The 16,733-nt window shown below is 44.8% G+C and overlaps 1 protein-coding gene across 1 annotated transcript in view; it reads left to right on the top strand.

Moving 5' to 3' along the window:
* LOC117872154 (macrophage mannose receptor 1-like) overlaps positions 1 to 16,733 on the top strand; it is an 84,082-nt gene that overhangs the window by 16,185 nt on the left and 51,164 nt on the right. Inside the window, exons 6-9 of the mRNA XM_034760334.1 lie at positions 1,150 to 1,296; positions 6,926 to 7,108; positions 13,645 to 13,802; positions 15,738 to 15,851. Coding sequence (XP_034616225.1) covers positions 1,150 to 1,296; positions 6,926 to 7,108; positions 13,645 to 13,802; positions 15,738 to 15,851 — 602 coding nt within the window. The remainder of the gene's footprint in view (positions 1 to 1,149; positions 1,297 to 6,925; positions 7,109 to 13,644; positions 13,803 to 15,737; positions 15,852 to 16,733) is intronic.

Raw genomic sequence — 16,733 nt, 5'->3', positions numbered from 1 at the left:
AAAATAAAATTACATAATGAAAAAACTCAGACTTAAGTGGTCAGATGCCAACATGTAGAGCTAGCCTGTGCCATTCACAGGAGTGTGCAAGCTAAGAACCAAGTTGAACGTTCTCATTTATTAAATCAACTTGCTGGTTTTTATTTTACTTTTTATTTTTGATAATGACACCCACATCCGAGAGGAATGTGCATCATATCAATGAAAATATTATTAATAAAGTAATTATTGTAATAATAAAATAGCAGCAATAACATAAAACAATTTCAGTTGAGCATTCTTACACATTAAAAAGTATTGCTTTGCTGTGATATATGAACTATATTCATATATACTTGTATAGATCATATACCTTTTGTGTTCAAAGGCTGAAGAGAAAAACAGGATTAGTGTAATAATATTAAAGCGGATTCAGGAAAACTCTTCTAATTTACTGTAGTGATTTAATTATACAGTAGTTTACTACTTTTCTCCCATAGGTTTTCCCCCACCCTCCTTCCTGGAAGTTCCTTGTCAGTGTCTAGCACAAATATCCTGTTATTGTCATTTGTTTGGACAAGTTGGCAAGCAACTTTTCAGATTGTCATCAGTTTTTGCAGTCAGCTAATTAATTACCTACCAAGTCTTTAAAGTGATAGTCAAACCCTGGACTTGGCCAGTCCACTGCATCTCATTGAAGTGGTCCTTTTCCTAGGCCTGGTAGACTGCCTCTTGTGCTCCAGAGTCTGTCCATTCTTCTTTTGAAAAGGAAAAAACCAAGAGCCTAGCCCTTGCAGTTGTGAAGAAAATCTTCAAAATCTAAACTGGTTAAAAATTGGAGTGTGCAGACACCCTGAAAGAATAGCTCTGAGAAGTGTGAACATCCCCATTCATCTCAATCAACTGTTTACTCTGAATTCTATTGATTATCTAAATGTCTGCATTGTTAATTATTTCATTGCTGATCAAAACAGACGAGAAAAAGTTGCTGGAATGATGGGGAAATGATGCTGCATTTTTTAAATCGGACCTCTGCTGATTAAAATTGGTAAAACAGTATTGGAATTAAATGACGAAGAATTACAGAGTAAGGGCCACACAAATGTTTTCTTTAGATAGTGATGTGCTTATATGAAAGTTCTCTGGTTTTGTATCTATTTCTCATCAAAGGAAGTCCCTCCCCAGAGCCTGGGAAAATCTGTGCAGCCTTGAATCCTGGAAAAGGTGCTAAATGGGAAAACTGGGAATGTGATCAGAAACTTGGCTACATTTGTAAAAGAGGAAATGCCACTTTAGAGTCTTTCATTATTCCTTCAGGTAGGTTGGTTGATAAAATAAATCAATAATGGCAATTATTTTAAATGCTATGTAATTAGAGTCTGAAAAGATGAGGAAAGAGTAAGAGTGGCCTCAGGACTCTGCAGATCCCACCTCAGAATGAGGGGGATTCCACTGCTCTCCCCCCCCCCCCCATGGCAGTCCTGTCCCACCCACTCCCCACACAATCTGCCTTCTCTCTTGGCCTAAATCCCTGGACTAGCAGAAAGTGGCTGAGTTCCCCTTTCCATGAGCAAACAGAAGGGCCCCTCTGTGCACAGTTCTTGGGGGAATGATGTGCCCCAGAGATGTCATTGTCCGTACATGAAACAGGTTAAAGTCTTTGTTTTGAAAAAGGGCAATGAAATCGTCTAAAACATCAAATTTTCATTTGCTGAAGAGAAACTGTTGCTATTTGTTAACACATTTGATACCTTGTAATATAAAACTAAATACACTTAAAATACTACAGTAACACAGCTGCAGCTGCACCTCTGTAGTGCTTCAGCAAAGACCCTATCTATGCCAATGGGAGGGGTTCTACCATCACTGTAGTTAATCCATCTCCCCAAGAGGCGGTAGCTAGGTTGAAGCTGTACACGGGGGCTTAGGTCAGCTTAGCTATGTCTCTCAGGGGTATGGATTTTTTCAAACCCCTTTGAGACGTGGCTATGTCTATGTAGGTTCCCAGTGTAGACCAGCCTAACTTGCCAAGGCATTTTGGTATCGGGTGGCAATGGAATTTTTTAGAGTATTTTAAGAACTATTTTGTTTCTTAGGAAGAAACATGCATATAGATCTAGGACCAGTTGAATGTATGTAGTGAAAACACAAAGTAGTACTGGGCAGGAAAATACCACTTAGCTTGAAAGCTATTCCCTTAAAATCTCTCTTTGTGCCATCTCCATACTTTGTCACTGTTTCTGTCCGCCCCAGCATTCCCCTCTCTTTCCAGAAAAATGCCCAGATGTCTCCTTACATCCATATGGTTTTGTTTTCAGTGACCTTTACTGGTAACCTAGTCTATATCCGCAAAAAGAACAGGAGTACTTGTGGCACCTTAGAGACTAACAAATTTATTAGAGCATAAGCTTTCGTGGACAGTCCACAAAAGCTTATGCTCTAATAAATTTGTTAGTCTCTAAGGTGCCACAAGTACTCCTGTTTTTTTTGTTTATCAAACCTGCTCCCAAACATATTTTAGGAACATATCTCCAGCACACACGTACAGAATTTCACACACCATACATACATACATCACGCAATGATATTTATGACCAGCGTGGCGCCAGTTTTTATGATACCTTACTCCATACACTTTTATGTACAATAATATTGCATATCACCAGTTGATCCAAGTGCGTACTCTTTGGGGTTTGAGACCCCCCTGTTCTCCCTGGGGTATCTGGACCTTGATTGTCACAGTGGAACCATGTTGTCATCTGGCAAAGTCAGGTACAGAGAGAAATAGCANGAGGGAGTTTGGGTTTGGGAAGGGGTTTGGGGTGCAGGCTCTGGTACGGGGTTTGGTGTGCGGGCTCTGGGATGTAGTTTGGGTGCTGGGTGCAGGCTCTAGGCTGGGACAGGGAGTTGGGGTGTAGGAGGGGGCTTGGGGTGCAGGCTCTGGGAGAGTTTGGATGCAGGAGAGGTGTGGGCTCTGGGAGGGAATTTGGGTGCTGGGTGCGGGCTCTGGTCTGGGACAGGGGGTTGGGGTGCAGGAGGGGTTGTGGAACGTGGGGCTGGGCTGGGGATGAGGAGTTTGGGGTGCAGCAGGCAGGCTACCCCCGGGGCTGGGGGCCAGAGAGAATGACTCCCCCAAGCCCTCTCCCTGCTCTGGGGGAGGGGAGGACCCCTCCATGGCCCCTCTCGCACAACACTCACCCAAGCCCCCCCCCCCAGACTGTTGTTCAGGAGGTCCAGCCAGGATAAGTCCCCCCCCACCCCCGGAGTCGACTTGGAGTCACCTGCGGGGGGGCTGCCATGTGCCCTCCGCAGGTGCAGCAGCCGTCTCAGCCTGCCCCTGGCTCCGCTCCCTTGTAGCCGGTAGCAGCTGGCAAGGGAGCACAGTGTGGAGCTGCAGGGGGAAGCCGCTCACTGCCCAGGGTAGGTAGGGACCCTGGGCGCAGGCGCATGGGGGCGTCAAGCAGGGCTGGGGGACGCTCCAGGGGAGGTGTGTGGGGGTGGCAGGTGGGGCCAGGGGAGGTGCGCAGAGGTGACAGTAGCAATATGGTGTTGGCAGAGATGCACACAGTAAAGCAATTTACTAAATGTCCATTGGGAGTAAGAGTCATGGAAGGAAGCAGGATGTGATCTTGCAAAGTGCTGTGTATCCTCAACTCCCTTTGATGTAAAGGGTAGGTGGTGGCACTTGGTGCCTTCGAGGACCTGGTCCCCAAGAAGGAAGGAAAAAAGTGGTCTAGGTCCCAATACAACAGTGCACTTAAGCACATGTTTGACATTAAGTCAACCCTAGAGATTATGGGTTGCATCTTGCCAGGCTGTGTATATGAGTTATGGGAGAGCAGAGTGTTCATTACATGACAGTCTATAACTAAATGCAATCCAAATGATGGTACTGCAAACTGCCCAAACTATTTGTAGTACCTGTGTTTCCCTTTACTTTTGTAAAGGAAGAGGATTTTCATGAACTCAAGGAATATGTTGGTCTAATGCTGCAAAAATCTATTTTTCCATTAGAGGACCACAGCAATCTAATAAAAAAAAAATTGGCATGGCAAAGTCTGAGGGCTTCAAAGCATTTGAGATGAGAGTTTGCATCTTGACACTGATATGTGGATCACCAGGAGACTATTAATTCCATCTTCATAACTGTCTTATTATTTGTCATCTGTCACCTGGGTTAACCTGCATGACAAGATCTTAAGCAATTATGTTTTGTTCTCTCTACTCTTGCTTTTTCATCTCTCATAGTCTAAATGTAGCGTGTGTCATATGGGATGAGGACTTCTACATAGTGCCTGGATTTGCTTGTCCAAAATTTGATTGTCTTAGATATTGTTGCCCCTTTTGGCATGAGCAGGTAGCTGAAGTTCAGGAACTCAGAGTTGTTTCAGTTAGGATGAGAAATAGATTATATGATTCAGGTGCATTCTTGGTATAATCTTCTTTATTTACAAAGAATGTACACAAAGTTTCCCTGAACAGAATAGAAACAAACAGCAGCAGGCAGTTTCCTAGATCAGAAATCCCTTAGTCTGCTACTTCAGCAAATTCTGTGCCCAAGAAGCTGTTTTTCTACTTCTTCTCAGGTTTGCACTCATAACTGCTTCTTCTGTCTTTCTGCCTCCAACACACAACCTGCAACCAATATCCTAGCCCTTACGTTGCTGCCAAACCTCTCAGTCCTTCTGGCTTAGCTGTGGCCTGCCTTGCAGTCTAGTGTCTTGAATGGTGACCTCATGTCCCCCAGCTGTACTGTATAAAGGGCCTTGATTGCACCATCTACACAGCCTGAACGACTGCTTGACACACCCAATGGCTTTAATGAGGTCTGTGGTTGTCTTTAGCTCCAAGACTCACCTGGTGGCAGCCATTAGCACCAGCACACGAACAGTTCACAGAAGAATTCAAAAATTGTGTTGGACATGCATACAGGGCTAGATTTTCAAAGCCAGACCCTTACTCCTACAGACATGTCCTGACAAATTTTTAATGGCATATGCCAAAGGAGCATGCTACATTGAGCAGTTGTGCTGTAAATGTGTGTGTATTGCACGAGCAACTGCACACTAATTAGCATCATTCTCTATCTCAAATTGGATGTGCAATTGCAACCTGACACAGCTTTGGATGCCTGTTTAGGTATGTTCAGGGTATATACTAAATCCATCTGCCCAAATGCATCCTCTACTCTACCCCCAATGATCTTAATTATGAAACACTTGAAATTTTTGTGCTACAGGACTTCTGCCCTTGTTCTAGTCCATGTAATGCTGCTTACTAAGCCCATATGTAGTTTATAATTTCTGTGCAACAAGTATGCTAGCTGGCTTTCCGTGCAGCTATATTCTATTAATGCTAACCTTTGATGGAGTACCCCGCTAAGGCTGAATTGTATTATGGGGTTTATAAAACAACAAGGTGATTGCTGGCAGTACCCTAGTGCAGCCTCATCTAATGAACTTAGAAACAGAAACATTTGGAGGTCTAATTTTCTTTAATAAAGAAGGAGGAAGGACTTCTTTAGAAAATACTCCTAAAACAACTATTGTTGTTGTTGTTGTTTTCTTTCCTAATGCAAGAGAGCCAACTCTCCTGTCTCTCCTTGGACGTATGGGGCTAGTCCATTAAATGCCTATATGTGGGAGTGAAGTTATATACATGGATTTTTGCAGGATTAGGGCTTTGAGATATAAGTACTTCTCAGAGGTGAGGTAGTGCTTCTGTATGTTACTTCTCTCAGGAATTTCTGTTATATGATATCCACTAGCTTCACAATATGAACATTTTATTTTTAATATTTGAAAAAAACCTCTGCCCAAGTATGGAATTTTACAATGTCTATGTGTTTAAATTGTAAGGGGTCTTTCCCCATCTATTATGGGTGCCCAACACTTTCCATTATAATACCCTGTTTTCAGTTGCTTATACTTTGCCAAACTTTAACCATTTGTATGGAAATTTTCCATACCAGGTGTCTGCCTCAGGCTAACTTCTTTCGGGAAGGTTCTGGTAAAATGTCCAGCCACTTCTCAGAATGAGGTTAGGAGGAAATGTAGTGGTTTGAACACATTAATAATATTCTTCCAACCCTTTAATTGAGAAGTGCTAGCATCTCCATTCTTTGGAGCCAGGGCTTGACATTTGGCAAGCTGTTTACCTCAATGTCACAAGATGTACCTTTTGCCACTCCAGTGAAAATTCACCCAAATTTGGCCAAATTATAAGCCACCAAAATAATTCAGTTCACACATGCTTAGTAGAGACTTCAGCAGCTAAACCCTTGGAAGACCCTCTCCATCTGCACTGCACCTGATCCCTCCTGACACAGCTTCTGTATGCTGACCGGACTGTGCATGAGCAGTCCTCACAAAGTGACTGAGCATGCTCCACCTGAGGTAGCAGGGGCTGAGCAGGACTTTGATGACTATTGCTCGTCCCGGCTACCTGGGGCTGCTGTGGCGCTGGGCACAGGCTCAGGGAAGGGAGACTGTCTGCCCTGTGCTGACAGTGCTGCCCCTGCTGGTGTCCAGACATAGAGCTGAAGGAGAAATTCTGATCTGAATGCAGAGGGATGAGAAATGGTAGAGAAAGAGAACTGAGGAGTCAGATTATTAAAGTTTGTATTATAATGCATAGGCACCAGGGGGCTGAATTAAGGTGACACAGACACCTTAATTCCGTCATTGCCTAACTTTTCAGTGTTTGTCTTTGCTATCTTAGCAATCTTTTAACATTTTTTGATGTATTTTTTATTTATCTTCACATGCTAAATGCTTTTAGTCTTACTTGAATGTGCTTTATTTTTCTATGGTGAATTCAGCATGCAATACCAGACAGACCTGCTACTCTTCATAAAGGACAAAAGGAAAGATGGTGGTTGTTTATGTAATTTTCTATTCCTTTTTTTGTACTGGTCTGAAATCTTTCATTGTCATTTTTCCTTCAGAGACTAATGTGCCTATTAAATGCCCTGCTCAATGGATGTCATATGCAGGTCATTGTTACATAATTCAAAGAGACACCAAAATATGGAAAGATGCCTTAACTTCATGTAGAAAGGAGGATGGCGATCTGGCCAGTATCCACAACGTTGAAGAGTACAGCTTTATTGTCTCGCAGCTTGGGTACAGTGAGTATTTCTACAGGGTCCTATCAATATGTATATTGAAAAATGAACAATCTTCTAGTAATGCTCCAAGTACACTGGGTGCACTTCAGAAGTTCCAAAAGCTTGAAAGAATCAACTTGTACCAGAGAGATTCCTTATCTTTAAAAGGGGGAAATCTAACAAAACCAGTAGAATCTTTCAGAATGGTGGAACTTTCCACGTATCTGATGCCGTGTTGCCAAAGAATGACGGCACCAAACCTTATGCAGGGTGGGGAGGACATTGTCCTGCTTGCTGGGGGAGAGGGAATAGCACTTTATGGGCAGGGGTGGGAAAGAGGCTCAGAGGCTGCAGCAAAAGAGGTGGTGACGCTGACTCATCCCCCAGCAACCCGAAGGGCTGGGGAGTTGAAAAGGGACTAGCCCAATGGAAGAATCCCCTTTTCCCTGCACAAAGCAGAGCAGCACCCACCATTACTCCCCTTGTAGGTTGCAAAATACCAGGTTTGGTCGGGACCTGCTGTGGGCACCCGTGCACAACATCCTTTCTAGGAGGGCTGGGAAGGAATTTTTCCCTCACCTCCAGTTTGGTGTAGGTGGAGTGGGGTTTTGTTCACCTTCCCTGCAGAGGATTCAGAGAGGGCTTTGTTATGGTGAGCAGGGACGAGAGTTGCAACCGATTACGTAAGTGTGGGGCGGGTGTCCAGCGCAGGTAATCCACAGGGAAGGGATACAGTGACTGTTGGGTGATTGTCATAAGAGGCCATGGGAGGCTAAGCCTCCCCAAACAGCTGGCCTGCCTCCTTTAGCAGCTCTTGCAATGGCAAAGAGAGCAGTGCATTGTGGTAGCTATCCCACTGTGCAATGGGCCGCAGGGTGCTTTGGGAAGGGTTTGCAATGCCTCATGGGGCAGGCACAATGTCATATGATGCAGGTTTCCCAATCCCATTGTTCCATGGGCATCCTACTACATCGCCAGCTACAAAGTGGGGGGAGGAGGGCAGAGTGTGTGACAGGGAGTGTATGGGGAGGGAGGAGATGGTGTGTTTTGTGGGACAGAGAGTGTGTCAGCATGCAATCTTGTAAGTTCAGACAGCTGCAGGAAGCAACCAGTCCTGAGGCAGGGGAAGGGGAAACTCAGATATCAGCACCCCCGCCTCCATCCCCAGCTCTCTGCACAGCAATCTCTCTCTCGCTCACTCTCTCACACACATAGGCCTTGGCTACACTTGCAGATGTACAGCGCTGTGAGTTAAACCTGACTTTGCGCAGCTGAGTAGGGAAAGCGCTGCAGTCTGTCCACACTGACAGCTGCCAAGCGCACTGTTGTGGCCACATTTGCAGCAATTGCAGCGCTATTGGGAGCGATGCATTATGGGCAGCTATCCCACAGAGCACCTTTTCCCATTCTGGCGCCGTGCGTTGTGGGAAGGGGGTGTGGGAAGGGGAATTCTGGGTCCTGTCCCAATGCCCCGTGATGCCTCACTTCGCATCCCAGAAATCCCTTTGTTTCCGTCCACCTTTGGCGCCATCTTTCAACGGTTTCTGTGCAGCGTGATCTGTCTGCGGGAAATGGAGTCCGAACTGCTGAGATGTATGCTGACGAATCTTGCCAGTACGTCACGTTTGGCTGTCGAACTATTCCTTAAGATCCAAAGTGACAGTGAGAGTGAGGGTGAGGAGTCCGATGATGCTATTGAACCACGTAACGCGTACGACATGAAATTGGTTGTGGCATTCACGGACATACTCAGCACCGTGGAACGCCACTTTTGGGCTTGGGAAACAAGCACCGAGTGGTGGGATCACATCGTCATGGAAGTCTGGGATGACGAGCAGTGGCTGCAGAACTTTCGGATGAGAAAAGCCACTTTCATGGGACTGTGTGAGGAGCTCGCCCCCACCCTGCGGCGCAAGGACACGAGATTGAGAGCTGCCCTGCTAGTGGAGAAGCAGGTGGCTATTGCAATGTGGAAGCTGGCAACTCCAGACAGCTACTGGTCGGTCGCAAACCAGTTTGGAGTGGGAAGGTCGTCCGTTGGAATCGTGTTATGCAAGTTTGCAAGGCCATTAATTGCATCCTACTCAGAAGAACCGTGACTCTGGGTAACGTGCAGGAAATAGTGGATGGCTTTGCACAGTTGCCTAACTGTGGAGGGGCGATAGATGGGACGCACATTCCTATTCTGGCACCACCCCACCTAGGATCCGAGTATGTTAATCGGAAGGGGTATTTCTCGATGGTTCTCCAGGCGCTTGTGGATCACCGTGGGCATTTCATTGACATTAACACAGGCTGGCCCAGAAAGGTGCATGACGCACGCATCTTTCGGAACACTTGGCTGTTCAGGAAGATGCAGGCCGGGACTTTTTTCCCAGAGCGGAAGATCATGGTAGGGGAAGTTGAAATGCCCATTGTGATCCTTGGAGATCCCGCTTACCCGTTAATGCCGTGGCTCATGAAACCCTACACAGGGAGCGTTGACAGCAGCAAGGAATGGTTCAACTACAGGCTGAGCCGGTGCCGAATGACTGTGGAGTGTGCCTTTGACCATTTAAAGGGCCGCTGGCGAGCTCTGTATGGGAAGCTAGACTTGGCCGAAAACAGCATCCCCGCGGTTATATCTGCGTGCTGTGCCCTCCATAATATTTGTGAAGGGAAGGGTGAAAGCTTCACTCAGGCATGGACCTCTGAGGTTCAACACCTGGAGGCTGAATTTGCACAGCCAGAGAGCAGGGCTATTACAGGGGCCCAGCGCGGGGCTGCAAGGATTAGGGATGTGTTGAGGGAGCAATTTGAAGCTGAAAACCAGCAGTGTTATCTGGTGCCCTGCACGGGAGTGAAGTGCAGTAGTTCCAATCTTTAGGAATCAGTGTTTGCTAAGCAGACTTGCAATGCCTGTTTATTTCCTGGGCTAAGGAGTCTTTTACTTTATGCAGTAATAAAGAATGTTTTCAAACCCAAAGAATCCATTTATTGAAAAGAAACAAGGGGGTGGAGTGGGGAACAGTACAATCACAGATTCGTGTATGTCCTGTCTAGTGTGCTGTGCAGTGAGTGCTGCACTTCAGGACAGCTATACTGCATGGTGATGGGGGTTGAGTGCAGAGGGTAAGGGTCATGGTTTTCAGGGCTGGGTGGTGAAGATACTGGTGTTGGAGGCAGCGGGTGGCGTGAAGAACACGGAAGTTGGGGAAAGTGGGTTGGAGGTGACAGTGGGGCACAACGGACAAAGGCTGGGGGGGGGGAGGGTGGCGTTTGCGGTACTGCTCCTCTTTCTGCATGGCTACCAGCTCCTGGATAGCATCTGCTTGGTGCTCCAGGATGCTTATGAGCCTATCAGTGCTTTGCTGCCGGTGCATGTGCTTTGCCGCCGGTGTGCTGCGTTTTCCTGGCGGATCCTGCTTTCTCTCTTTCTCTCTCCCTTCAGTCCTGTGCTTTCTCATTCTCTTTAATAGATTGCCGCATCACTTCTTGCAACATGTCTTCTTTGCTTTTTTGCAGTCTCTTCCTGAGTCTTTGCAGTCTCTGAGCACGCGATTAGAGGGACGGCTGAGGTCTCAAGGTTGATGCAGTTGTATAGGCAAAACGCAACATTTAACAGAGGCAGCATTGTTTATACTAGACAGAGTAATGATTCCCCCCCACACTTAAGGAGTAGAAAACACACAGGGTCTACACAATAGCATAATTTTCTCGTCCGAAACAGAGCACACACATCCCACGGGAGCCTCAACATGGTGAGTAAGGGGGACTGATTGTTTCAGGGCTGCACTGTCCTCTGGGTTTCTGTGCCTTGGGGAGAGCCAACAGCTTCAGGGGACACCTACGCTGAACACTGTCCCAACATTTTCCACAGGAATTTGTCCTGGACGATATCTCGCTGCTGAGGGTGACCTGGGAAGCAAGGGAGGGTCTTCTACTGCAATGCGGCTTCTGCTGTGACCCATATACAGCTTGCCTGTGTGCAGCAATGGTCCCCTCGCGGCACAGTGGCACGGACACGTTAGCCTGGCTGGGACAAGGACCACGGTGGCTCTCCCGATAAACCTGTGCAAGCGAATTGCACGCGTTCTGGATGAGACATTCGAGGAGATTACCGAGGCTGATTACCACAATGTGATAAACCACATCAGTGCACTATTCTGCATCTAGGCATGCATGCCTAGCCCTCCTCTCCCAAAGAGCCCGCACTGAAAAAATTCCTTCCCAAAAAAAAAAAAAAAACGCTTACCGGGAACCTGCTCTTCTGTTTGTCCTCCACCAAGTACCGGCCGCTGCGACTGGCTCCCTTCCTCCTGGCTCGAGAAGAGCTCCTGGCTGCATGGCTCCAGGGGTTCCGGGGTGTCTCCATCCGGCCCACCACCATCATTCCTGTTTTCCATCTCCTCCTCCTCCTCCCCCCACACCAGCTCTGAAATGTCCATGGTGGTGCTCAGAGTGGAGGTGGGGTTAACCCCAAGTATCGCATCCAGCTCTTTGTAGAATTGGCAGGTCGCGGGGGGAGCACCTGAGTGGCCGTTTGTGTCACGGGCTTTGCGGTAGGCACTCCGCTGCTCCTTCACTTTAATCCTACACTGCAGGGCGTCCCGGTCATGGCCCCTTTCCATCATGTCCTTTGATACCTTCCCGAAGGTATCGTAATTCCTACGGCTGGAGCGCAGCTGGGACTGTACAGCTTCCTCCCCCCAAACACTGATGAGGTCCAGCAACTCACCATTGCTCCATGCTGGGGCTCGCTTGGCACGTGGAGGCATGGTCACCTGGAAAGATTCGCTGATAGCACTCCACGCGACGCCGGGCTGAGCAAACAGGAAGGGAATTTTTAAAATTCCCGGGGAATGTAAAGGGTCGGTCACATGGTTGGTTACCTGAGGCCAGGGCAGTAGAGTTTGAACTGATGACCAGAGTGGCTAGAACAGGGATTGTGGGATACTGCCGAATAATTCTGGAGGCCATTCACAGCGCATTGGGTGGCCACACTGGCGCCGCAGCACTGCAGCGCCAGCACTGCACTCGCTATTCCTCTCGGAGAGGTGGAGTACATGCAGCGCTGCAACCACGGAGATACAGCGCTGCAAATGCCTTGCCAGTGTGGATGGGGAGTGAGTTACAGTGCTGGGGGCGGCTTTACAGCGCTGCAACTCGCAAGTGTAGCCAAGGCCTTACATACATACATACATACATATGCCTGCCTCTGTGTTCATCAGCACGAGCATGAGCATTCCACATTAATGGTTTGCTTTGTGTCCCAGAGTAGATCAGCACAGCATGCAAGGGTTGTCAGAAACAGCTTTGAAAGGGGAGGGGCACATGTCTGCAGGCAGCCAAGTGCAAAACAATGAGCAAAGGCCACTTGAGGGATTATGAGACACTTCCGAAGACCAATTGATTGCTTTCTGCACTTTACAGTGCAGAAACGTTTACAGTGCCAATACAGTGCTGGAGCCTCTGTGCTTTTAAGGCTTACGACTCTTGTGGAAGTGGGTTTTTTTTTTGTCTCCATGGGAGTCATAAGCCTTAAAGCGCAGTCAATGTATATGACAGGTCACAACAAGTGGATACAACAGACAGGGGAGCACAAGATAACAGTGAGAAATTTGAGATTAGTGTACTAAGCAGTGGTCACACAGCACATCAGACGTCGAGACATTGTCATGTATTTTGTAGGCATCATGGTTGAGTTGAGTTATAGGAGAGATCTGGAGGAGAATAATAGGGTGGCTTTGTGCATTTTTACAGCTGTTCTCCCCACATAAAGGGGAGCATGGGGGAAAGTATTAAGGTATTTGTGGGGAAAATGGACTGATAGGTGATAGACTGGCATGATTGTTGGGGTGAAGACAGGGAGTCAATGGATCTGTACTACACAAGAGACTATGGATAAGATGTGAATGACTCGAGAAATGAAGACAAATAGTTTTGCTTGGTGTGGAGGGATGTGAAGAGGGGGAAATCCAAACAGTTCCTACTGCACATTTTAGTTGGGGTAGGAATAAAGTATTCTCAAGAACAGGAATGACCTGCAGTATTTTGGGAAAAGTGACAAGTATTTTGATTGTCAACTCTACAAGATAATGCATAATTTTTTTAAACAATAAGAAAATGAGGACAATTCTGCTTTGCTCATTGTTTGTACTGAAGAGTAGCAACATAAAGAAAGTACATCCTTTTTTTTTTTTTTTTTTTAAAAAGGGCCATTTTTAGAAATTCATGAAAGGCTATTTAGGTTGCAGCAATTTACAAGAAATCTGAACCTGGAAAGCGGAGCTAAAAATAATTCAGTTTTTAATGATAATCCAGTTTAGATAAATTAGCATTTTGGAGGAAATCTGAGACCCAGCTATTGTAGTCAGGTTATCTCCGCGGTTTGTGGGATGACCCTTCCTGATAAAATTAGACCTGTGAAGAACAGTCAGCATGTTTTATGAAGCAGAGACTTACTTCCAGAAGCTGTTACTTAAACTTCCTGAGCATAAATTCTTCACTCTAGAATGGAACTGAAAGTTCATACTGTGTAAAATGATTATTAGCAAATCTCCTAATTTGATTTTTAGAGCCAATGGATGAGCTGTGGATTGGACTGAATGACAATAAGGTTCAGATGTATTTTGAATGGAGTGATGGTACTCCTGTGACATACACCAAGTGGCTACGTGGTGAACCAACTCATGTGAACAACAGGCAAGAAGATTGTGTTGTCATGAAAGGACAGGTAAAGTAATCCAGTTATGTCTGTCTCATGTGAGCCTGTTTTTCTTTTTATCCATTTTTCTGTCCAAGAGCGTAGGAATTGGGGGTAACTTTTGTAGCTCCAAAGGTTTTTAGAGTTACTTTTGTGGGAATCTTGTCAGTGTTTACATGTGCTATGAAGTTGTTTTCATTAGTTTCATAATAAATGGACAAGAGAGGCCATACAATGACTTTTCTCAAAGGTTAACTCCTTGTGTTGCTATGAAGCACTCTGAGTCTACTACTCGGTAGGTCTCCCATGAACTGGGCTTCAGAAGAATACGCCTACCTATTTGATGAAACACATGAACATGTGTGACTGTGGCTTCCAGGAGAATGGAAAAAATAAAGAAATTTGTTTAAGACTTGGGAATTTTTCTGCTTTGGCTGGGCAGAGGCTGTATAACTTAACAAATTGCACAGATTTATAAACTTCACTATGAAAATATATTAAGGAGAAATCCTGTTAATAAAAGAGCCTGACTTTCTGAAAAAACATTTGGATCCCAGACCTTGGGTTTATGTGGTCTAGATATATTGCATGAATGTATTGTCGGGCTGCTTTGATAAGGGCTACCTGTTAGCACTATTCCCAGAAAAATGAGGTACAGCTTCTGCAGTGACAAATATGATAAGCAAATAGAAAGAGTTTAGATAAGAGAGTCTGGTAAGAGATAGTCATGCAGGGTACAGCTATATGACACCAGCAAAATTTTTTTTTTGCCAGATCTGTGATAGTGTGAAAGATTTGTACTTACCACCCACTGCAGGTTCACCTATTTATCAAGGCAAACATAGTTTTCAATAGCAAAACCTACATAAGAATGGCCATACTGGGTCAGACCAAAGGTCCATCTAGCCCAGTATCCTGTCTACCGACAGTGACCAATGCCAGGTGCCCCAGAGGGAGTGAACCTAACAGGTAATGATCAAGTGATCTCTCTTCTGCCATCCATCTCCACCCTCTGACAAACAGAGTCTATGCAAACCTCCTTTTCATTTTGCAAAATGTCTCAAAGGTGAAAGAGGAGGAATAAATATACAAATAATCTTTCCAGCTGTCCTGAAAGCCGCACAAGGTTTATATATGGCAGACCACTTAGGCCTAGGACTAAAGAAATATGAAAGAAATCTCAGCACTTGCTTCTAGTCTTGGCAGGTCTTGAGCTAGAGGATCTTAATATTGGAATACATTTATATCTTAAAAATCTCTTAGGTCACTTTTTATGGGTTTTTAAGTCTGTCTCTGGGGAAACAAACACATGAAATTATGTATGTATTTTCATATTTGCCACTGACAGCATTGGCAGAGGAATACTGTACTTTTTTTTTATCCTGTCACATCAGCCTACATCCTGAAAACAGATGTCGTTTAATGAGACAAACACATTTCATGGCAGAGCTCCAACATTTCAATAGGAGCTTTTTTTATCTTCATCGTGGTGTTGTCTGTTTTAATATTTTCCCATATCCATTCATATTTATATGGCTGATCTCAATAAGCTTAGCAGAAAGTTAATAACCTTCGGGGATAATGGATAAGAGGAAGTTGGAAACTAATTCTAACAATAGGATATACAATACTATAGCATAGTTTGTCAGCACTTCTTTGATAAGTTATCTATTCCAGGGGCTTATGATTTCTGTACATCTACATTTAATGAGATATAGCATGCATTTAGCAATTGGTATGATCTGGTAGGACACCCATTGTTAAGATATCTCCATTTTTTTTTTTTATCTCCTAGAACTGGAAGGAATAATTTAAAATAAATCACAGATCTACGTTTTCCCCTTTCACAGCACTACAAAAATAAATATCCATGAACATTAATAACATTAAAGAACTAATGAAAAATTGTTGAAAGACTATAAGGCCCACTTGATTGATAAATTTCTCTCCTTATGTGATTTTCAGGATGGATATTGGGCAGATCATGCTTGTGAAAAGAAACTTGCATACATCTGTAAAAGGAAACCTTTGGCAGAAGCTAGTGGAGAAGAGGAGATCATTGATCCAGGCTGTCAAATAGTAAGTGCAAAATAAGTTATGTGAGTTGAATAAGCATGGAACAATTGAGACATTAAATACAAACCAGATTACTGTGAGGTTAAGGGTGGACAGCCAAAAATTGGTCTGTATTGGCCTCACTGGAGCATCTGGCCTCCACAGTCTTCATAATGTGTAGGACATATAGTATACCTGGAAGAGTAAATAGATCTAGCTTCCAGCTGCCCTCTGGCCCATGCTTCACAATTCTATTTGGAGTACCCCAAACCTATAGTTCCTGTAGCAGATTATTACTTTCCTGCCCTGGAATCAAGTTCTCCTTGCAGGATTGAACTTGAAGTTTATTGAGGTGAAGTAATGCTACCCTGAGGCTGGGGAGAAGGGGCGAGCACAGACTTAACAGAAGCATTATTAAGAAATCATTCTATGTGACATTTTGTTTCATGAAACAGTATGTTATAAAGAGATATAAAAGATTTATCAACAATTTTGTGTAGCCTACATGTGACTCAGAGATGCAAGTATTTGGTTTTGTTATAGTCCAAGTAGCTTTATGAGTCTACCGTTTTTCATTAATGTATGTCTTATAGTTGATACTTTTATATATGTGTATTATACATTTAACATCCAAGTATTTTTGGGTCTTGTGTGCTTCTGAAGACCCATAATGCTTTTGTGTTGAACTAGATCCAAATTTCTGATAGAATATTCCACTTTGCTTGTTCAGTCTGTACATATAACTGAGGCAGTTTCACTGTTGGATAAGCAGACAAAGAAAAGATAACCTGAAGCTCGGCACTGGCTCAGTTTTGATTTTTTTTGTTTTTTTTAGCGTCCTTTACGAAAGAGATATCCCTACAGGAAAAATTGAGTCAGCACTTCGCTGCTGAATAAACACTCCCA

This window comes from Trachemys scripta, chromosome 2 (genome assembly GCF_013100865.1).
Source record: "Trachemys scripta elegans isolate TJP31775 chromosome 2, CAS_Tse_1.0, whole genome shotgun sequence".
Lineage (NCBI taxonomy): Eukaryota > Metazoa > Chordata > Testudines > Emydidae > Trachemys > Trachemys scripta.
Note: the sequence above shows the minus strand (reverse complement) of the source record. Positions and strands in the feature narration are given on the sequence as shown.